Source organism: Triturus cristatus, chromosome 3_1 (assembly GCF_964204655.1).
Source record: "Triturus cristatus chromosome 3_1, aTriCri1.1, whole genome shotgun sequence".
Taxonomy (NCBI): domain Eukaryota; kingdom Metazoa; phylum Chordata; class Amphibia; order Caudata; family Salamandridae; genus Triturus; species Triturus cristatus.
Window position 1 is genome coordinate 234,961,495 of NC_140583.1, and position 24,531 is coordinate 234,986,025.

Sequence of the window (24,531 nt, forward strand, 5' to 3'; positions counted from 1 at the left end):
GAGATGGGTGGGCCAAAAGAACAAGATGGAAGTGTTTGGGCCTCCATCCTAAACACCATGCAATTGTCGGTGGAGGCGCTCCAATATCAGTCTGACAAAATGGACATACAGCTTACCCTACGAAACACCCTGGCAGTGTTCACAGCTAGCATAGATGAAAAACTAGGGGACCTCAACGGCCTAATTAGAAGAGCACAGACGGAGGCACACCTCCGATGTGGCTGTAGTCAGATCGTCGATAAACTTTTGACCCTTCCAACAATGCTCACAATGGTACTAAACGAGCTGAAGAACACATCACTAGACAACGCTGTCTGCTCTCCAGCTGGTGCCGTGTCTTCAAAACCCCCAGGCTGTGAATGCGAGGAAGAAGATTCGGCCAGCTCAACTAATCGGAATCTCATAGGCAGCGACTCTCGCACCAAGCATAAAGTGGGGTCTTCACGTACTGCCAAGGAATCTTCTAAGTCAGTCCTAACTGACCCATCCATCACCAAAGCAAATGCCAAACAGCGCCGCCAGCCAAAACGGAAGGGACAGAATCAAAAATCACTTCCCCTCAATCTTCGGCAAACAGTGCTCTAAATCAGAGTCTGAATCCAAAGAGGGGAGCAAGCAACACATAGCTCCAGCTCAAACAAGCAACCTTCAAAACACAGCAGCATCACAAGGGCCTTCTAACACCGAAAGGTCTCTAGCTGTCACAAATAACAGGAACTCGCGACAGGCAATGCCAGCTCTCCACAGAGGAAACGCTATCATCAACCCAAGTGTAATTCCTATATGCTCATCACAAAAGCCATCAAACAACTAGAGTTGACCTGATGGACAAAGAAAATCTTTAATAAGCACTGACCCTGCGACAGTAGAAAACAGGGCGTCCGCAACGGACGCAATCTGGATAACGATCAATAATCAATACGTCAACAAAGATCAGACAAATAACAGCTCAAATCATAACATCGAAAAACTTGTTTCACCAAGAGAAGGAAAACAAATGGCTTTGACTTTCAGTGGGAAAGTTGTGTTCAGATTTTATAATTGCCATGACCAGTGTGTACATAAATATCCTCTATTCCCATTTAATTGCGCAGATCTGTTGTTCACAGATTTGAATCCCATTACGGGATTCAGTGTAAACATAGTTGCTCCTTAAATTGTGCAAATATGTAGGAAAGCATATTGTTATATTTTGCCCACTTCATCATGCAAACAGCAGGAACCACAAGCTGTCTGGACTTAAGGGGTGGTGTAGGACGGGCACACAGCTTTCTCCTCCAGTAGTTGCATTTGTTCTCCATTGCTTTACACTACATTCTAAATTCTAGACTGGTAATTCCGGGTTTTATGATCACTTATAATCACTTATGGCCTCTTTCAGCTTCTAACTGCCTGTTTGTGGGTGTGTACCAATGGGAGCATGGACCCTTGGGTGCCTTTGGCTGCTACCCTTTAAGTGTTGCTGTCCCTGCTATGGGAGATGGTGCACTGTCTATGTGTGGTAATTTATTCCTGGCTGAGATTTTCATCCATTGATGAATTTGTTGTTCCTGCACTTGAGAAATGTGTGCTTTCCTGCAATGCTCTTTGCTATTCTGGCACGTTAGTCCTTGCTCTCTGTGCTGTGTTATATTGGGGTGATGGTGTTAGCTTTGTGTCTTGTCCCCAGCTTTCAGCTGGGCTTTGTCTTTCCCTGTCATTATGGGGCCTGTCAGGTGTGTTATCCGATGGGAAGGTTGGGAAGGTTGGTCTTGGGTTTTTCCCTCCTTTCGTCTGGGATGTCATTATGGACCTCCATCTATGGGCTTCATGGTCTTTGAGCATTAGCCCGTATCTATGGTTGGTCTCTGCCTTTGCTTCGACTCTTTGGGGGCTTGTAGCGTCTTCCTGCTTGCACTGTATTTCTCTTCCTTTCTAGTACTGCTTTAAGATTCTCAACATTCTATTGTGCTAACTCTGGTGTTTGAGCCTGCTTGCTCATCTTTTTGAGGTATGGTTCCATGCGCCATTCAATGGGTCTTTTCTTTCGTGGCTTGTGTAGGAGACTGGCTCATTATATAGTGTCCACCTATGGTGGGGAACTGTGCACTGAGTCCAGGCAACCCTTAGTGATAGTGTTTAGGTCCCTGAAGACCAAAGCTCTCAAGGGGTAGCTGTGGAGAACAGCTATGGTGTATCCAGGAGGGTGTAAAGCAACTGCATGTACCACTAGTCAGTCAACAAGCATTTTTCACACAAGAAAGGACGATAGCAGGTGAGTAGAAAAATACTTTATATTTAATACTAAACACTAGACAATAACTTTGTATACCCTCTTCCTGTAGGTATCAATTACACACACTGAATACTTAGAAAAGAGGTAAGTAGCATGGGAAAACACAAAGGGTCCCACCGGGGGGTGGCGGGTTAATCTATGTGCTAAAATAGTGGAATGCAGTATGATTACCAAAACAGGACTAGTACCCCAAGTTGGAGAACCACAGGGGAAGCAAGGAACTACCCAAGGTGAGTAGCCAGGGACCCCAAGGCACCTCGGTGCAGAGTTGTTACACCTGGTCAGACGTCCATAGGACAACATAGGGTAAGTAGCTATTGGAAAATCAAACTTCTAGGACCCTTCCCAAAGGACCCCAAAGGGACCACTTGGATCAATGGAGGTTGGAGAGTCACCTCACCCATGGATACCCAGAAGATGCGGTTACCTGCACAAGGCAGCCCGGGTGCATAGAGTTGAAGTGGTGTTGGAAACCTCCCTAATCGCCAATGGTGAGTTGTGGAAGTTCAGCAGATACAGTGCATCATTGATCAGGCCGGTGGAATCGGGACAAAGAATCCAGATGAGAAGAACCTAAAAACAGAGGGAACAGGTCTAAACTTCCCGGAGGTGACCAGGAGGCACAGGAGCACAATACCAGTCCTGGTTGAAGGTTCTTGGTGTAGCAAGGAGTGAAGGAAACAGCATCTGTGGAGACCAGGTGATGTTGCAGAAGCCCAGGAGCCTTTCATGAGCCGTCTCATACTGGTTGATGAATGCAGCAAAGTCAGTGGCCGGCAGGACCATCAACAAGCCTTGGAAAATGCAAACAACTGTTTGTGGGAGAAAATGGTTTGTTGCAGACCAGAATGGTCTGTGCGACTAGCTCATCAGGGGTAAGTCAGGGCCGGCCCTCAGCATGTGGGCGATCCAGCATGAATCTATGTAGCCCCCTCGAGGACCCTCCGACAGCAGCCACAGGAGATTGCAAGAATGCCCCAGGAGCATACAAAAGACGATGGCACACGATGCATCAGAAACTGGGGCTGCATGGAGCTTAAAGATCTTCAGTGAAGACAGCTAACAAGCCCTGATAACTCCAAAAAGATGCAGTGCATACGGAGGCTGTCCACGTTTTCTGGATAAGGATTACAGAGAAACTGGTGAGGCATCTAGAGAACCAACGAATCACAACTTGTGTTGGAAAGCCAGGCGATGTCCATAGGATAACAGAATCAGCAAATCGATTGTCGACATCCAGGTGTCTGCAGATGCAGGGAAGTGACTTCTTCACTTTAAGCGAGATTCCTTCACACTTGGATGCAGGCTGAGTCTTTGGTGACTGACAGGATTCACAGCCACTGATTTGTAGAGCTTCAGAAAAGCACAGGGAATAAGATGCAGCAGGATTCATTCTGGGAGCAGTCTTGTCATGGGTCTTGACTTGAAGAACAGCAGAGTTCCAGTGTCTACCAGCAGAAGAGTCTGTGAACAATCTTCAGCGACAGGCAGTCAGTTCCAAAAGTTGTTGTTGGGATGAATCTAAGGACCCACCCTTAGAGGAGCCCTTAAGTAACCCTAAAATGACAAACGACCTCTTCTCTGGTGACCCACCTATCATATGGTGTCACGGATGCTACTCAGATGTCCTAGCCAGTCAGATGCTCCCAGGGGCCAAATTTCAACAAGGAAAAATCACTTGGAGGGTCTCTGGGCACCTCCCTATGGAGGAGTTAGATAGGGGGTGGTCATTCCCATGTCCTTTGTGTAGCTTCTCGCCAGAATGGAAGCCAAGGGCTCCTGAACTGGGCAAAACTGCTTTATGCATGGAGGGCACCAAATGTGCCCTTCAATGCAGCCTGTTGGTACTTAGAAGCGCCCCTACCCTACATAATTCTAAAGGAAACCCATTGTTCAACGTACCCTGACCGAGTGAAGCTCATCAGCAGGGGGGCAGAACACTGTAGAGGGTTGGCAGCAGCGCGGGCTGGCAGTCAGACCCTGTAAGGCTACATAGGTAGGTATTGGGTGGGTCCTCTAAAGAGCCTCCCCAGTACAAGGTATCATGCAACTAGCACTGGAATCGGTGTAGTTGCATGATTCCAACATGTATGATACCAAACATGACCAGGTTTGGGCGGCCATTATGAAGTTAGACGTTTCAACTTGCCAGTGTCCACTACATACCTTATAATGGCTGTCCCACACTTACAAAGCCCAGAAAATGGAGTAGGGATTTGTTGGGGCACCTCTGCTCTTGCAGGCGTACCCACACTTTTAGAACCATGCTCCCTGCCCTTGGACTGAAAAGCCTACATTAGGAGTGACTTATAGGTTTAAAGTGTAGTGACCAGTATATAAGAAAAACCCTGTATCTGAAGTGAAGGGTGCATGCACCCTATCACGCGGACTGCAATGGCAGCTTCTGCAGACACAGTTTGCATGTGTTCCTGTAGGTAGCATAATACATGCTGCAGGCCATAGGAGACCCCTGGTGTACCGATGCCCTGGGTACCTCATTACTATATACTAGGGACTTATCATGGTACCACAGTATGCCAATTTTGGGTGTAAAAAGTCCATAGCAGTAAATGCAGAGGGAGAGCACTTTCACTGGGGTCAAAACACACTGACACCAGGCAAAAAGAGGGGGTATCTATGACAGAAAGATCCTACTTTCCTACAGCTTGCTTGTCTGCTTAGGCAAACTTTATATGACACTTCGCCAGCTTTCTGTATGGCTTTGCAGTCTTTATTCTGCTCTTGGCTGGGTTGTGTACAGCTTTCACTTTTCAGGCTGTTGCTTGACTTTCTCTGAGGTTTTTGGGGGTCTATTTCCTATGCAATGGTATAGCTCTGCTGTCATTTACCTTCTGCACCACATGCTTCCGCGGTGGCACCACCACTTGCATGTCGGTGCACTGTGTACCATGCACATATTGTGCATAGCACAGAGTGCGTGCATGACAGTGCAATGAGAGAAGGGGCACAACATGTGCCCCCATGCACACACCCTGTGGGCAAAATCGCCATGGCGCCCAGTTTGAGGACCCTTCCCTGCCTTTGTGCCGACCTTTTCATGGCAGGGTCCTTGCCATGAAAAGGTCGACAGAAATTCAGACTGTGATCAGACAGTAGTGTTGGCATTGGCACCGCCACCATTGATCACTGCTTTCCCCGCCCCTTCGGCAGTGGCAGCAGTCTTGTGGTGGTGCGACTGCCATGGTCATGATCGAGCGATTAGACCGCTGAGGAGGTGGTCGTTGGACCGCCACCACGGGTACGGCGGTATTAGGACCGCCGTACTTGTAATCGAGCCCCAAGTCTTCTTTGTCCTAGTCGTCATTTATGCACCTTCCCCTTTCAAAGGCCTCATATGTGGCACTTTTGTTGGGACTCTGTGTTAATTGGTGCTTAATATGGACAAGTGGATCCTTGGACAACCTATAGGTATACTATACGAGACATGCTATAGGTGAAGGAGGCAGGGATTTACAATAGAAAGGAAAGAAAGACGTTCCCAGAATTTTAGAAAAAGACAACTTTTTATTCAGTTCTGGATTATAAGGTTATTTGTCTCAAAGTGAGGACTCACTTCACATAAGGACTGAGAAGAGGACGTAATGAAGATTGCTTGCAATTACTCAAGAGGTCACAGGTCTTTGGGCTACAATAGGAATGAACAGCTATGGAGTTTAGACTAAGCTTTAGAATATAGATGAGCGAGCGGACATGTTTGCTTTACTAGTGCAATGGCAATATATTGCAAGTTATGTTGCACTTTCAAATCCATAAATGTATCACCCAGAACATGATCAGGGTTTGACCAAAAGTCCACCAATCTTTGAATGTTCTCCTGGCTATCGACCATGAAACTTAAAATGGGGTTTTAAGCAGTTCTTGAACACTTTCCAAACTGCACGCAATCAAGATCACATAAAACATAAAACACCTCACAACTTTCTGCAGTAGACATCACCAAATCAGCATGCTCGCAACCCGTGTTCAAGCAGTAAGTCAGTAAATGCAACCAACATTATAAAGCTAAAAGTAGAAATTTTACATCAGACCTCCAATCCAAAAATGAAGAATAATCCACGTTTACATTTTACAATGCACCATTGAAAAAGATAAATACATGCCCAAAACTTTGAACACTGCAAGTGCAGCTGAAAACGTTCTCAATTTAGTTTTTTGTTATGTGAAAGGCATTCAACATTGCCGTCTTTTTAGTTGTTGAATATCTATCTGAAATGTTGGTCAGAACTATGGCTGTTTCATGCGTAGCTGGTGTGAAATTGTCTCAGTATAATTCTGGAGTTTGTAACTCTGGATTTTTGTTTCGTTCCCTCAAATAAACTCACCCACCTCATTGCGTTAGTGTTTTCCCAGAATACTCCTACATGTGATTCGGGATGAAATGTTTATGCCTCGCCTTTACTAATCTGCATTGTTAGTTTCCTCTAGCTGAAAATTGAGAAGTAAATCCAGGTTTAGGAAACCTGACTCCACATAGGCATGGTAATACCAGATTACTTACCTGTAATCTTTAAGATCTACTCTTCCTCATCTCTTGTTTATTTTTAAATTTAACATGAGGTCTGTACCAATCTCCTGTGTTGTCCGTGGTGACCAGGGTGTGTAAAGAATGGTTCTAGGACTGGCGAAGATGCATTTTGTACAAAAGAAGGAGGCCATCAAGGCTACTTCAACAGAACCCCTCATGATTTTGAAAAGAACCAGTGACAAAACAAAAGCAGGGGACAAGAAAACAGAACTAGCTGAGGCCTTGGGAAGGAGAAAGAGCAGCCCCCTCCTCAAGAAAGTGGATTCTTCGACCTTGAGTAGTTAGCTGGAATGAAAACATCCTTATTAGAGGTGAACGTTCCATTAAAAGGAACCCAATTGGCTTTGACAGACTAAAAAAGAATCAGAGGTAGTTCTTTGCTCAGAGAGCATTAAACTTGATGGTCTTCAACCCCCACCTCCTATGGTGAAATTTAGTTGATCTGGTGGATTAAGATTAATCCATTGAAGGATGAACCAGAAGGTCAGGTTCTGTGCACGGTCTGGATGCCTTACAATAAGACTGCTGACAACTAGAGATTCAAAGTTTTCTAGGAAAGGGCAAGACAGAACAAAGGCTTGTGGTGGAGCGTGATTCTTTGACTGTGATAATGCGTGTCATCATTTGCGCTTGAACATGAAGTCACAATGGACAAGGGACGACGAGAAATGCCATCATTTGACTCATTCGATTAGGAAGTGTCAAACTATGAAAGGTGAGAGGATGTCAATACTTCTATGCATTTGAGTTCTAGACATGGTTACAAGAAATATGTATGAAATATGAGCGTACAACTTATTTTGGACTAGGACAAATTTATCACTCAGAACGTAATCAGTGTTCGACGAAAAGTCCACCAAATGTTGAATGCTCTCCTGGAAATTAACCGTGAATTTTAAAATGGGGTTTTAAAGCAGGTTTTGAACACTTTCAAACCAGAATGCAATCATGAACATATAAAACATAAAACAGCTCACAACTCTCTGCAATGAACTTCACCAAATTTAGCATGCTCACAACCCGTGCTCAACCAGTAAGTCAGTAAATGCAACCAACATCATCATCGTTAGGGTATCCTGACATGCTAAATGGATAGACAGCGCTTGGACCAGTCAATCACCCATACAAGGGTAGGTGACCCAATCCCATGAGTGATTCCCATCAGAAGAGAAAAATACAGGTGAATTAGCCAAAGAAAATTAATTTGTACTTATCACAATTGATATATTGGAGCTCTTCTGAGGACACAGACTCAACTGACTGAAGAAGAGAAATGGTCAAATGGATAGTCTCTACCTTGAAAGAGATATAGCACAAAAACCTATCTGCCCTATTTAATCTGGTAACACGTTGGAAATCCTGATACACTCAAGTCCAAATATGGACTTTCATAAAATTGCATCACACCTCCCTATAGGAACAGGAATGATGGTGCCTTTCTGCAGGATATCTTTAATGTGCTACTATTGAGTGAACTGCTACGGTGATTCCTGGGCAGAAGAGTCGCAAATACCCTAGATCTTGGTGCCAAAATGCAAAATGTGGTCATTTTATCCATAACCCAGATGCCTGAAACTGAGGCTGTCTAAAAGTTTAACAATAAGTTGGGCCTGGCAGCCAACTTTACACTTGACAGTCCAATAAGGAGCAATGTAGCATTCAAAGTCACTGATGCTTGACCTCTTTTGCCTTTTGCTCCACACCCCTTCTATATTCTAGCAGAGAAGACAACCGTGAAGAAGAACCCTACAACGGGGAGGGACATGGTTTTGTCCAAAGGTCACTAGCACTTTCTAGTCATCTTTTGACTTTTTAATCATTTTCTTGAATCTAGACTGAAGCCATCAGAAATGGTGAGAACACTCAGTCACCTTCTTGGACAGTTATTCCTTCCATTAGTTGGTTTCTAAATCCCTTGTGTATGTTGGAGTCAAAGGTGATGTTTGGAAGCCATAAAGCACATCAGTCATGAATGGGATCTATTAGATCCAAGGGGCCAGATCAGTGCAAGCAACATGCCTCCACTCAGTGCTTAATTTGTAATTACATAAGTGCCAGGGATCGTGTCGGGAGGCCACTGCAGCTTGCATGACACATTGTTCCTGCCATACTGCCAATGATAGTAACAGCACAACTACTAACCATCACACTCCTACAAGTGTGACAATTTGGACTATTTCAGGCCCCCAAAGCTATATAAATGGCTTGGGAGGTAGGTAATAGTAATTTTTTATGTATATTGAATTAATAATTAACTGTTATTATGGTCATCTCAGACAGCGTCACCTTGTGGCATACTGTCACAAGTGCCGTTGTTGACAATTAAGTGTCGCTGCTAAGCACCGGAAACCACCGGCTCAAGTTAAGCACTGCCTCCACTGTTAGGAGGAATTGAGATCTACAGTGAATGGGAAGTGCGAGCAGCATACACCCCACCACACAGTTCATTGCTGTATTAGCACGCTTCAGAAAATTGTTTGCTCTCTTGTCAACTGCATCTGCTGAATGAAATCACTGCAATGTTTGGCACACAAGTAACTCATAACAAATCTACTTTGAGAATACTGGATGCCCGGTCTCAAACCCCTCATGGGGTACGTACGCTGACTTTGCATAGGAACAGATACAGTCCTCAAATTTTAAGTTGGAAAATATTTTAAATGCCGCCAGGGTTATTATTTGCTACCATTATGCTTCCACTTGCAACCTATGTGAATATTTAATGAGAGTGGTAGCAGAGGAACAGCCACATGGATTTGCTGCAACACTCCAAAGTTTGCTATGCAGGGAGGAGATACAAGTATTGGTAAACCCAATAGGTCTTCCATTTGAAAGACTTTTCGCTGACCTTTTGGCTTTGTCATGTCTTATTGCTGATGCTGAACAGCATGGGCAAAAGGGAAAAACATGCTTGTTGCTGATGATGAGCAGTACTTGCAAAAAAGTCAATGCCTGACCCCAGGATGAAGATGTATGCGTCCCGATGCATGCATGAGCACATGTCAATGCACAGTGGCCATTTAGGCTTTTTGCTCGAGCCTTATTAGATAAAAGCATGCATGCTTCACTATGCATGTGGGTGTATTCTTATGGCTGCCATTTTGTATATTGTTTTTTATTTACCATTCAATGCTGCGGGATGCCCAACTTGGAGACATAAATAAAAAAATGTTGAAAGGGGAAGCCCAGTAGCAAATTGCAGCTGTGGGTCCAATTTAAAAGTTAAAAAAATAATTGCAAAAAAATGTTTTTAATACCGGACAGGAGAGCATAAAAAAATTCTGAGCAGGGCAGGGATGGGTGGTAGAAGCAATGGACGAGCTGGGGGATGGGAGAGCAACACTTAGATACACTCCCATGGTATGCTGAAAGCAAAACAAAAAGTAGGTCCACAAATGTAAGCAGTGGAAGGATATGACTCCTCTAATCAAAAGAATGGTAAAAAAGCTATCCTCCAAGGGAGGGCCAAACACAATAAGAGGATCCTATGGCACAGCAAGCACAGAACACACATCTGGCCGAAAGACCAGGCCAGGCATTTGGGTTGGACTGTTCCTGTTGGGGATAGACCAAGTCTTCTTAGCTTATGATTGATCCATCTGTTCAGTCTGTACATTTAGAACAAAAAGGTAGAGGCATCCAGTTATAGTAACAATATAAATGGAAAGGCATAAAAATATCTTTACCCTGCCCCGGCACTGCTCCCAAATGAGAGAGTCATTTATCTACCATCAGTATTCACATCTGCTAAGAAATAATAAAGAAAATCCCATCCTCTTCGCTGTCTGTTCCGCTTAGAGATTTGGACACTGTCACAACTACCAATTTGTGATTGTTTTCTGGCACTGGCGTTATTTGGGGCTCTTATTGTCCTGATCCACTTATTCCACAGGTGGAACCATAGAAGGGTAAGTTCACTCTCCTCTGGGTCTTCAAGCCTAACTGTCCATTACCAATGTTACTAATGAAAGCTGCCCAACTGAACCTGTAAAGCACACTTCCATCTCATCTCAGCTGGAACAATGTGTTTGAATTTCCTTCTGGAGAAGTCATGGGCTTGCTCCTTTAGCATCTTGATGTCACTTTTGACAACGTTTTGCTGAGTGCCCCACCCATGTACAAGGTAAAGTTCTGTTAGTGCATCCCTGGCCTGTCACGGATAACCATGGCCACCACACAGATCATTTTGCCTTTAGTCAAAAATCTCCTCTATGTAGAAGGATCTCGCCTCAATCTTTCCATAAACACAAGAGATTGTTCTACACCAGAAAGATCCAGTTGAATTTATAGACCCTCCTGGTATGTACTTTAGAAGTTTACAGTCACAGTAACTGCTGAACATATTTGCCACAGGATTGGGATTGGTGCATACTTACCTGCTCTGCAAATCCATTTGTGATGGAAAGAAATGGTGCGGGATATGTGGCAAAAATATGTGCTGTTGCGTTTGGTCCGGATACCGCAAGATTTCCATCAGCAAAGGACATAAATGCATCTATAAAAGAATAAGGCATCAGTGGTTTTGTTTAGATACTTTTGTATCGAATATAAAGCAACAATACTTGAGAAAAACGTTATCGCACAATCGCAGATGTGAAGCGAACAATCAACATTAGGAGGTTTAGCCACATACAATGAAAGTTCAAAGGAGTAGACTGAAAAAGATTCACAGTAGAGATATTATGTTAAGGATCTGGATAATTAATATATTTTTGTGTGATTTCACAACCTTATGTGTTATCTGCTGATGCATTGACTGGTTGAGGCTGGGCGAGTCCTTGACAAGTCCTTGTTACCATTGATACTTTTACCCAATACCATACTGACTCAGTGTTTCACAAAAGTAGTAGTTTATGGAGGATATGGATGATTACATTATTTGTAAAACAGTATTCTATTAATTGGTTCTTCCATTAGCTCACAGAGGCTATACAGTCTCTATTTATTGAACCAAGATAGGTTTGAATTGGCCATTCTCCCTGTATTGTAATTTTTTCTTTAGGCAATTGAGATCCTAAAAAACATACATCGATTCGATGTAGCATGCCTTTTGCTAGTTATCTGTGCTAAGGGGCAAAGCACATTTTATTAAATTTACCAACTGAGTCTGAATACATGGAACTAAGAGAGACAACATATATGACAACAATATAAGGCACTCAAAAGAGCATTCTGGGGGGAAATAATGGCAATGATTTTTCTGGAAAATATGTCAGATGGCTCAAAACTTATCAGCCCAAATAGGGCTAGGGTGTTTGCGCTACAACACTGGCAAAATTATTTTTGGGACATGAAGGACTTGTGTGTATTTCATTATGGAATGTATGCTCTGAGCCTGGAAATTCCAAAAGGCACAGTTGACTGGAGGGCTGTGGTTGAGGTGTTAACCAATTAACCTTACCTTATACTTGTGGTTTGTAAATGTTTTGACTTTCAGCTGGGGATGGACAATAGGATGGTGACACCTCAGCGCATCAGTGATAAAGAACCGCATGCCAATGTGTGATACAGTGGCAGATTTAGCTTGAATGTGCCGGAAAAGTGTTGTGTTAGCCAGTTCAGAGTTACAGTGATTTCAATATTCTCGTCTATTGAAAGCTTTCCATCATTAACAGTAAGGAGTAATAATCCTCATCTTGGGTTTTGATGGTGAGAAGTTATTGATATTGCCAAGAACAATGAGCAGTTTCCAAGCCACGTCACAGGAACGCAGATGTTGTTGAACAGTGATCCAGGGTCAGCAATAAGGAGCGGCCTTGGTGTATTAGAAGTAGGCCTTGGTAAAACTTTAAGCATGCCACAGTAATCAGACTGATTTCAGTAATTGGCATTACTCTTGTGATGTAAAATTACCAAACATAACCTGATTATGCCCATTTGCATAAGTTTGTGTAATTTTGGGCAAAAAAGCCAACCCAAGAGCACAGGAACAACTACTGGCTGCTGCTGTTCTTGTTTGTTTGCATTTAATGCTATCTTCTTAGTGCAAAATGCATCCACAGGTCCATTTTGAAGCAAGAGTGCCTTTAGTGCTAAGAAAATAGCGCTACATGCTGGGTTATGCTCCTTGCATAATCCTACACAATCTTGCATTTTACTGTATTTTCACATAATTACACTACAGCAAACTACGCAAGATATGCCCACACTCTTCACAAATGAAGAAATTAGACCAGCTATCAAGAATTAATCATGGAAGAGATATGGTAAACCAGGAATCCTGGCAAAAATGTGGTGGTCCTGAATCCACAGCTATGCCTTAATGGAAAGACATTTTAGCCCATATAAGCCTAGTCAAACTCCTTCTCTGTCCCACTATCTTATAAATGAGTGACCTCAGCTAATATATTGTATATCTACTCACAACATTAAGAAGCAAACATAGCACATCTACTTCTAGCTAGTAGACCTACTATAAAGCACGGCTTGAAATTACAATCTACCCCACCATTATCAATCTGATGGACAAAACTATGGACTAGTTACGCAGTGGAAAAACTATTTGCTTCAGTAAATGCTAGAATGCAAACATTAGTAACTCACAACATTAAGAAGCAAACTTAGCACATCTACTTCTAGCTAGTAGACCTACTATAAAGCACGGCTTGAAATTACAATCTACCCCACCATTATCAATCTGATGGACAAAACTATGGACTAGTTACGCAGTGGAAAAACGATTTGCTTCAGTAAATGCTAGAATGCAAACATTAGTAAACATATTGCTGAGCTTCAAGAAATATGTGACAAGGGGCCTTCCCTTTGTAGGGGTCTTTCACACCAGCTAACCTTGTAGTGCAAGTATACTTTGTGTGCAATGTCACCCTCCTCTGAAAACACCAAAGATGGTATGGAAATGTAGATATGTTAATTTATTGAACGTATATTCCTTTCCAAGCTCTCAAGATGTCCTGTAATATAGATTACCAAATCGTGTAACCATTACAGTCTCACACCCTGTGTTCCATATGAGAAACAGCATTTACAACACTGCCATTATATCACGTTCCTTTTACAACACAGTCATTGCAATGACTGCGTTCTTAGAACGCAATACCTTTACATCACAAGTCATTAGATTGACTTGCTGTAGGGGGTGCTCTAACCTAAAGAATAGTATCATTTACTATTCCAACACCTTCCCTACTGTTGTGCACGCTGGAGTTGGAATAGTAAATTATACTATTCCTAAATCCAATGCGCCCCCTACAGCAAGTCGATCTAATGACGTGCGATGTAAAAGTATCACATTCTAACAACGCGGTCATTGTAACAGCCGTGTTGTAATAGAACGTGATGTTATAGCATGAGTAGTAAGATGCTATATTAGTTTCGTATATGCTAATTGATGTATGACCATGTTCTCCGTTATATAAAACTGAAATAAAGTCGTTAAAAATGTCATTTATATTGTTTACACTATTCTGTGGAGAACTTATTGCACTTTGCATGGGGTTGTCATATATATTTGCTAAGTGATGGGGTGCTTCCTTTGAATGTGGTTTGTTTTTGACAAAGAGTGTTAGGGCTTGATGATGTGTGCACCATGTCGGATGTGTTTATTATCACACACACTAAAATCAGACCCCAAGTTGTTCGGAATTTCTCGGGTGCTATAATTATTGCCTATTCAGACATTTTCAGGACTAACATGCATAATTTGGTGGCTACTGGACCATAATCCACATGGTCCAGTTCCGGTTAGTAACAGGCTTTTTCCCTGTGAACATCCGGCAGGTTGTATCTGCCGAAAAGTTAATGGAGTGTGCGATCTTTATCCGGGTGCGATAAACATCTCCCCACTGATAATGGTGTCAGGGTGGAAGGAGTTGTTGCTGTGCAACAGGAGTGGCTTCAGTGGATTCACAGATCAGCAGATGTGCTCATTCCAACAGTGCTTTCCTTGGTGCCTGTTACCTTTCCATCAGTGTAGGGTTTTGACAAAAGGTAGGAAGACACAACAAGACAACCAAAATAATCTATATTTTCTTGCATATTTAATACATGACACACACTTGTAAACTGGGCAATTAGCTTCTAACTAATAAGCGGAGTCCTACATAAAATATTGACACACTGACAGAGTACTTCCATTCATCTCTTTCATACAGTTTTGTATTCTTCCACTAACCAATCTGCACAACCATTCACACCACCGCCAATCACTGTGTCTGGTTCGGACTCCACTGTGTATTGAATTTATTTGATCATGCATCGATAATAAAAATCAATGCATGTTTAAAAAGACTGAATAAAACCTGTTTGACAAAATTAACAACATCCCTTAAAAAACAAGGATCATATGCTATACTTAAAATCGAAGTTTTAAATAAGTCTTTAGAGTAAGGCCCAAGGACTGTTTTTGAACAAGCAGGTTATTTTATGCAAACAGCAAAAGTTCATAAGGTGCATTTTATACTGGTCAATCAATGAAGTTGCCAATTACCATCACTAAATCATAATGAAGCCTTCAAATGGACACAAATACTTTATTCTGAATTAATTACCCTTTTCTTACTAATGCACTGTTTCTCATGAGTTTAAGTTATCTTTAGTGCTTCCATTACTGAAGAATCAGTCCTGATAGAAAATATAGTCAACAAACAAGGGTGTGGCAGGCAACATGTGTCTAACTGTGACCCAGCATGACTGTAAAAGGGAGGAAGAAAGGAGAACACAAGGTGGCATGGGGGCCCATAGTCCAGTGTTAAAGTCCAGTGTAGAGGGATCCAGACCTAATTGTAGGGAACCAGTGAACCTGTAAACCCATAAGGAGAACACTCTATGGTTACGGTGGCAGTAGGTCATCTTTGGGATACTCCATAAAGTTTAGAAGCATAGCACTCCAGTTACTTTGATGGGGAGGGGACTTAACCTCTAATTTCTTCTCTACCTAGGGCTTTACCCTGAACCTTAGCTCATCTAATGATGGAACAAACCATGCCTGAGATGCAGGAAGAGGAAGGTGTTGTCACCTTTCACCTCATGATGATTGTCTGTTTGGTAATAAGTATGGGAAGGTCTAGAAACAATGCAGATACCTCACTTTTTAAGATTCTTTATACACCCCTAACGCACGTACCTCCCAACTATGTATACACGCCAAGCCAGTGACAGTCTTCAATAAATTCAAAACTTGAGACCAGTAGGAAGCTGGACAGGGGAAGGCCCACAACATGGGGTGAAGATTTGCTGAAGATGCTGTACAGTGGGAACAGGAGGTGCTAGCCTGCGCAGAAAACCTATTACCTTTATCAGGGGAGATATAGGCCCAGTTCAAGTCATTAAATTGTATGTATTTAAATTTTGCATTTCACAAGATTGTGTGGCGGTAAGAGAGCACTGTGTTATATTCTTTATCGTAAAATGCCCAGCCAATCTCAGTACCCACATATATTGTAGGGAGTGTAGGGACGTTTGGGTGTGTTCTCCTTGAAAGATATATATAACTAGGTGATTCGTCTCCTGCCATTACCCATTAAGAACAGGGTATATAGCGCTGAGTTTGTTTTGGGTGCACTTCTGAGTTTCTAATTTGCCATTTAACCCAGAGAACCTTGACTACTGTCTAGTATGTCTGCAATTGTATATTATCAATTTCAACTTGCTCCATGAGCTCGTTAAAAGTAAGGAGCTGGTTGTCCTGGAAGCAGTCTCCCAGTGAGAGAATGCCCGCCCCCTCCAAGTATTTTAAGTCTGTGGCCTTGAGAGGACCTAATTGTTTGGGAAAACCAAGAAGGGGCATAGGGCACAATGTATCTTGTGATCAGGAGAGCTCTGATATAGCTCAATGGGAACATCTAGAGCAGGTTTCTTCCAGAGAGAGGCCCAAAAGCCCACGTTTCAGCCATTTGAATTGGGTTGCCAGGCAATAGTGTTAACAATTCAGTGCTCCTAAACCACCCCACTCAACCGGGAGTTGAATCAGTTTTACGTCTGTTGCTGTGCAGTATTAGCTCCCTAAATAGGATGTCCAAGTCACAGAAGAACTATCTCCCAAGAAGGAAAGGGAAATAAAAAAAAAAATACAGTAGTATCACCATTTGCACGAAAGCAATGTGTCTCATTACTTAAAGTGGACCAAAACCTAGGATCTAATAAAGATCACTGCTTTGGTAAGATTGTTGTCCAGAAGGTTCTGTGCTGAATGATAGATCTTAATAACCAAGCAGCAAAAAGATGTGCCCTCCCCCTTAAAGATACTCCTGCCCATGTCGGGTCACATCGGGATCACATTAGGGAGCAACAGCATACAGTGTGGGTGCACAATAACATCATGTGAATTTCATCAACTAACAAGATGTATGTCTTCCCCTTCTGCCTAAGTCTGAATGCAATAGGTGGAGATGTCACCTTCAACCGTAGAGATCCAAGATTTAGCTTCTGTTATGCGAGTGGTAGCATTCAGAAGATCCTGGAGAAGTAGTGCCACATCCATTCTCACCTCTCCTATTTTTGCCTCCACTGCAGCCTTCGATGTCTGGGTAGCTTGAAGGATAGTAGTGAGGTCATTAGGTGGAGAGATGGTTTTGTCTCCCACAGGAGAGCTTGGCGGCACCGTGGTAGATCCAATAGTGCAGCAACACGAGCAGCAAACCCCTTAGGTTGGATGATCTTTTGCTGAAGTAGATGGAGCTGAAAGTGAACAGTGGTCAGGTATCACTGTGGAGTATTCGCTGGTATTCCATAAACTTCTACCTCAAAGTAAGGCACTAGAGACTAAGAGGCAATGACCACTTAGTAGTACGGACTGTCACAGTAGGAGACAGCGACCCAGGGAGAGGTAAATGGGCCCAGCACAGCCAATAAGGAACTCTGATGGATGCAGAGGTAGATCACCAGTGCAGTGAAGTCATGACATGTCCCTCCGTGTGGCCACAGATGTCAGGGGTCCAGCACGGAGAAAGGCCCAGATAGGCATGAAATGTGTCTAAGCGGAGTCACTCCCTCCAAGAGGCTCACATCAAGCTCCAGGAGGTGAAAAGGGCCATGGCAGGCAGACGAGGCACCATAGCCTGGTGTCAATCCAGATGTGGAGTGAAACAGCTCAGAGGGCCAGTAGCAAGGGCCCAGCACCCACAGCAGGCCTCAGACAACATTCGTTAATGGGAGAGGAGGGCCCTGCCGAGAATGCCAGCAGTGTGCCATACTTTTTTAGGTGACTAGGTGAGAGCGACAATACTGTTGTGAGCCAAGCGTCTGTTACCTGGAAAACACAGACGCAGAATTCTTTGTGGGGCCAAATCAGGCACCGGCAGCGGGGGCAATGTCACCAGCCCCGGACGGTCATTTATTTTTTACCCCCAAGTGTACTTTTGTAGTTTATTACTTTTTTTTAGTTGGGTTTGTTGGGAGCGGGTATTGGTTACTTGTTGCTGATCGTTGGATAAGGTAAGACCTTTTTTAAAGTTTTTCTAGAGGATTTTGGGAGTTGGCAGAATGTGAGTAGAACTAGTTGATATGAGTTATAGTGTCAGTTTTTATTTTGCGGGTTGGTTAGATAGTCTATGTTCTGTTGTTTAGTAGTGTTGCGCATTAAGCCTACTGAGAGTTTGTCAATTATCCAGTGTCATTTTAGATATTATTTATAATTTATGTTGTTGTATTTGAACATAGGGCTTCATTACAATGTTGGTGGGACCGCCAATTATAGGCCGTCGGTGGCGGTCTCACTGAAAGACAGCCCTTCAGTCTGACCGGCGTATTATGATCCAAGCGGTCAGACCGAAACCACCAGGGAGAAAGGCCCCTGACTCTGACAGGATCTACAACCCCGTCAGGGCAGCGGTTGGAATCTTATCCCTTGAATGGTGGTGGTGCTGAGGCAGGCACCGCCGTTGGGATTACAATGTCCTTTTCATGGAGACAAACAGGACACGTCTCTCGTGGGCCACTGCAAAGTGACTCTGGGGGCACATGTTGTGCCCCCACTCACATCCATGCACCGCGTGCCATGCACCACAAGGTTGATGGAACACGGTGCATGGATGTGCATTAAGTGCTCTATAACACAGCAGCTTCTGCTGCCGCCCTCTTTCTGGGCTGCAGCACAAGCTGCAGTGTAAAGCAGCACTTTCTGAGTGCCACCACAGTGGTCATATCGTAATGATGTGGTCAGACTGCCTACTGTTTGTCAGGTGGTCTCCTGACCGCTTCAACAGCGGATTGTGGTCCAAACGCCCCATTATCATAATAAGGCCAATATGTGTTTTGCGTAGGTGGGTATTCTTACGGATCAAAAGTATTCCTGTGGACCTGTGTTTTATTTTTTAATTTATTAGAGGGAATAAATGTGTTTCCTAGTAAACCAATATTAATATTTTTAATTTCCTTTGATTTGTTGTGTTTCCTGGAATGTTTTGTTCTTTGATTCTTCAGGTTTTCAATGAGGGCTTATGACTTTTGTTTACTTCGAAAAATTTAACTTGGGCTTTTTTATTCTTGCTTTTTTTGGGGCTTTTTTGGACTTCACTTTTTCCTTTTTGCTGAATTATATTTTGATAACATGGATATGAACGGAGAACTGTAAAGCTACTTAATAAAAAAAAATATTTGTAGGTGGGAAATGTTACATTATAGTCTGTATGTGTATTTGCTGTAATTACAATGCGTTATTTGACATTTCTATGTGCTGGATACTTGGTTCCATTAAGGGACTGATTCCGATCTCGCTCGGAAGGGCACCGAACGCGATCCGGCCGGAAAAAGTACGAGCCGTACGCGTGTTTTCCGGCCAACTCGTACAGCTGTACGAGCGACAAGTACGATGCGAGCAACGTGAAATTCACCGACCGAGTCGTTTCAAGGTCCGAACCGCTCCGTACGTCTAGTCCGTAAGTAAACCATGCCGTGCAATGGATGCGATTTACGACCGAGCCAGTACGATGCACGCGTCGGACAACCGGTGCGAGCCGAAGTTTCCGGCTCGCAAAACATCCAGGAAGTTGCCTTTGGGGGTCCGCGTCGGTATCCCTGTCACCGGCAGCCTTACGACTCGGACACAGGGGGGGACCCAATGGTCTCCACCAACATAGGGATGTACAATGCGGATGGCACCGACATGTACCCACTGTGGGGGGTGCCCTTGTGCGAGGCGTACCAATTCAGTCAATGGGAGCCCATGTACGCGTCGTACGACCGGCTCCCATTGACATCTACGGGAGTCTGACCGAACTGAGTCCGACAGCATGCGGCCGCATAGTACTCGCTCGGTCGGACTGCAGGACTCCTACCCGGTCGGAAAACACTCCAGATCCGGCTCGGTCGGAGAGCTTTCCGACACAGATCAGAATCGACCCCTTAGTGTTTATTTCTATGTGCTTTGTGATTGTTGCTGTGCTGATTTGTAATTACTTATTAAACATATTATTTTTATTCATGAGTTTTCTTTTCCTTGTTATACAGAACTGTAAAGATAATTAATAAAAAAAATATTTGTGGGTGGGAAATGTTACATTATATTCTATATGTGTATTTGCTGTAATTACAATGCGTTATTTGACATTTCTATGTGCTTACTTTACTTAGTTCGATTTAGGGGCCGATTCTGATCCGGGTCGGAAGGGCACCGAACGCGATCCGGCTGGAAAAACTGCGAGCCGTACGCGTGTTTTCCACCCGACTCGTACAGCTGTACGAGCAAGCAAGTACGATGCGAGCTATGTGAAATTCACCGGCCGAGTCGTTTCCGGGTCTGAAGCGCTCCGTACGTCTCGGTCGTAAGCTAACCGTGGCGTGCAATGGATGCGATGCACGACCGAGCCAGTATGATGCACGCGTCGGACAGCCGGGGTGAGCCGGAGTGACCGGCTTGCAAATCATCCGGGTGGTTGACTTTGAGGGTCCGCATCGGACCCCCTGTCACCCACAGCCCTACAACTCGGACACAGGGGGAGACGCATGTGTCTCCCCAACACAGGCATGTATGGTGCGGATGGCACCGACGCATACCAACTGTAGGAGGCTCACTTGTCCGCAATGTACCCATTTAGTCAATGGGAGCTCATGTACGCGTCGTACGACCGGCTCCCATTGACATCTATGGGAGTCCGACCGAACAGAGTCCGGCAGCACACTGCCGCATCGTACTCGCTCGGTCGGACTGCAGGACTCCGGCTCGGTCGGAAAACACTCCGGATCCGGCTTAGTAGGAGTTTCTTTCCGACCCGGATCGGAATTGGCCCCTATGTGTTTATTTCTATGTGCTTTGTGATTGTTGATGTGCTGATTTGTAATTACTTATTAAACATATTATTTTTATTCATCAGTTTTCTTTTCTATGCTATTTGTGTGTTTTTGTGACTGATGTATAAAAATTATTTTTTAATATGTATTTAAAAATCCTTAAGCTGTGTGATGTGTACCTTTGTCAAGGTTTGTTGGTTAGTGTGTATGTCGCTAGGTGTTTTTTTAAATTGAGGTTTTGTATTGATTTTAAGTAGTGTACTCCTTTGATGGGTATAAAGATTCTAACTTTAAATTGTAGCATTTTGTACACTTTACTGGTTTGATTTCTTACTTTTGGCTTAATCTGGGTTACCGATCACTCAATTCTTAATTGTCGCTTTGTTCTTTTTTGTGGGGCTTCTATGAACTTGTGGAGTGTAGGTTGGGTTTGCCCTAGTGTGGCTTGGAAGACATTGTGCCATCCTTCTGCTGTATAGTTGGCTTTTTCTACTAGAGACATGAAGCTTTCAAGGACTTTCCACCAAGGTATTTGGAATTTGGGATGACATCTGTGTCCTGAGCACTGCAGTCTGCCAACCCAAGTGTCTTCAAAGTAGTGCATTAGTGATCTTAGTTTGTTTTCTTTCTGTTGGTAAAAAGGTATTTCAATAAGTACGTTTTAGTGGGTTATCTGCCTCCGTTAAAGGGACATACAGGCTAATGCAATTATTTATTTTGTTTCAAAGGCAACTGGCTTTTTGTTGCATTTTCTACATTTTGGGCCTGATCACAAGAGTAAAGTGGTACCAAGCCCACCATCAGACGGTGGCGGTTTGACCATCACCAACTCGGTAGGTCGAGCGCTCAATTATGAGGTTGGCGGTTAGACCACCATAGTCAGACGCAAGATCGCCGCCACTGCAGGATCCAGGATCCCGACGGGGCGGCAGTGCGGAAAGCGGTGATCATGGCTGATGCTAACACCATCGTGCTGATAATGACCTGCCGTTCCGCAGACCTGTTCAAAGGTCGGCAGAAAGGCAGGGAAGAAGTCCCAAACAGGGCCCCAGGGTGAATTTTTCCATGGAGAGGTTATACATGGGGGTACAAGTTGTGTGTGGTACACAGTGCACTGACATGCAAGCGACGCTGCCATTGTGCCAGCATATGCTTCAGGCCCTTTCAATAAGCCGAAACATGCCGGCGCCATTGCACCACCGACACAACACCGTCAGCCTGGTGATGTTATCATAATACGGCGCTCAGGATGTTGCCGGCTTGGCGGCTTTATCCCTACAACCACAACAGCGGTCTGGCGGTCAGACAGCCAAACTTGTAATCGGGGCCTTAGTACAGATTTTTGGAGATGTCTCCAAACGCTTTGATTACAGTTGTAACAGCCTTGAATAGCTGTGTGTGGTTATAGTTTAAGTATTGTTTGTATCAAGGCTTGTTCGAAATCGATTATTATTTTATGTGGGGAGCAGTTTTTTGTTTTGGTTTGAATATGATGTAGTAGTTTGTAATAAGTGCAACTTTGTTTATTAGGTAGCAGGGCATATATGAGTGGTATGGGAGTGTTTTAATATTCACCATGTATGGTGTATAAATTTACCATGGGCTTTTTCCTTTTTGCATTTTCTTTGTACTTCTTTAACTTCACACAGGCACAGAGCTACAGCTATAGACCTGTAAATTTAATTAAGTTATTTATTTATTTATTTGTGGGTGGGAAATGTTATATTTTATTATGCATGTGTATCTGTCTGAAAATATTGTAATAATACAATAAAATAAATTTTAGTGTTCTTTTTTCATTTTTCCGTTGTAGGTGTTCTAATGTGGATCAGATGGTTTATTTTCTGTTGGGGGAAAAACATTTATTTGTGGGTAGTTGGTAGGGGTTTAGTTTTTATTTTTACTTAAATGGTTTACCTGATATTTAGAATGGTTTGATTTTACTAACTTTTTATGTGCTTTTTAACAGATCTTTGATTGTTAAATGTTATTGGTGGATCTGTAGACTGTAGATGGTGTTGTTATTTTTCTGTAGTAGCTAAAGTTTGGAAGATAAATAAAAACAGAGGGCCTGATTACGAGTTTGGTGGACTAGGAAACTTCATCACAACCTTGACAGATATCCCATCCCTAGTATAACAATTTAATTATATCCTATGGAACTACAAATACAGCAGACAGAACATCCGTCACGTTTGTGATGGAGTATCTGACCCGCTAAACCCGTAATCAGGCCCAGAGAGGTTGGTTATATTTTTATGTTTTTTAAATAAGTTACTTTCACCTATGTTTAAATAAATGTTTTACTTTCTTTTGTAGGAAGTTTTTCTTTTTTGGTTTTCTGTTGGCAATACGGCCAAGTGTCATTGTCTTTCAGTGTTTTTTTGGGAGGAATTGTTGACATTTTCTCCTCCTTCTGTATTTTTTAATAAATTTAATATTTTTATTGGCTTTTTTGATTTATGGCAGATTTTATCGGTCAGTGTTCTTTTCAGTTATTACTTTTTAATGGTGAATACTAAATAGTGCTTTTGTTTTATCTTGAAATATTTACTTCTGTCTTTTGCATTATTTTGGATGAATTTTTGTTTATTTTTATTGATAAAAGTTCAATTTTTTCATTCCAATAATTGTTGAAAGTATTTAAAGTTCATTTTATTGGTATAAAATTCAAATAATATCGTTAGACAATGTATTGATTTATGTAGAGTTTAATTGTATTTCTTTTTTATTAAAATAGATTTATTATAATTATTTGTAATATTCGGCTTTATTTTTTGGGACATTTGTGTAGTTGAAATTGTATTTTGATATTTTTGAGCTTTCTTTAAATATTTATTTTTATGTAACAATATTTTGTTTACGATGTTTGTGGTTTCGATATTAATCTAAACAGATTTTTTAGTGGTGATATTTTGGTCATGGATTTCTGTTTTATTGTTAATAAAGAATAGGAGGCCAATATTTTTTAAAACAATATTCTTTTCCTGATATGTTTGTGAATTGATTTTGTTTGCATTTAGACTATGTCACTGATGTGGCAAAACAGCGAAGGGGGAAGGGAAACAGGCCAATACAGGATGGAGAAGCCTTGCAGTCTTCTAATTCTTTTCTACCCCTCCCTAGGCCAGGTAACAAGGGGAAATGCGAGATCCACCACAGTGCAGACCTACTTTGGTGCCATTTAGTAAAGGCGGAATGCAGTCAGGCCTGCCCGGTCTGTAGACACCAGTCACACCCCAGCCGCACCAGTCTGAAAAACTAATCAACCCATGGTCCACCTCTCCATCTTGAACTAGACCTGTTGGTGTCTTTGGCAGTTTCCTTCATGGGCAAAGACAGTAGCGCAGAAAGGTTGGTGTTGGATTTATGAAGCACTGAGCAGGGTGCTTGGTTAAGACACATCCCCCATCATGGCTGCATTGGCAAATTGGGGGTTTCTAGTGCTTGCTGCCCCTGAAGCGATGCTGAAGAGTTTGGCTAAGAGTAGTATGCTAATCTGAGAACCCAATGTTAGTTGTAGTCT

General features: G+C 42.9%; 1 protein-coding gene across 1 annotated transcript in view; it reads right to left on the bottom strand.

The window, feature by feature from the left end:
- Positions 1–24,531, bottom strand: part of AQP9 (aquaporin 9) — a 251,486-nt gene that overhangs the window by 84,279 nt on the left and 142,676 nt on the right. The window contains exon 4 of the mRNA XM_085643756.1: positions 11,198–11,316. Coding sequence (XP_085499882.1) covers positions 11,198–11,316 — 119 coding nt within the window. The remainder of the gene's footprint in view (positions 1–11,197; positions 11,317–24,531) is intronic.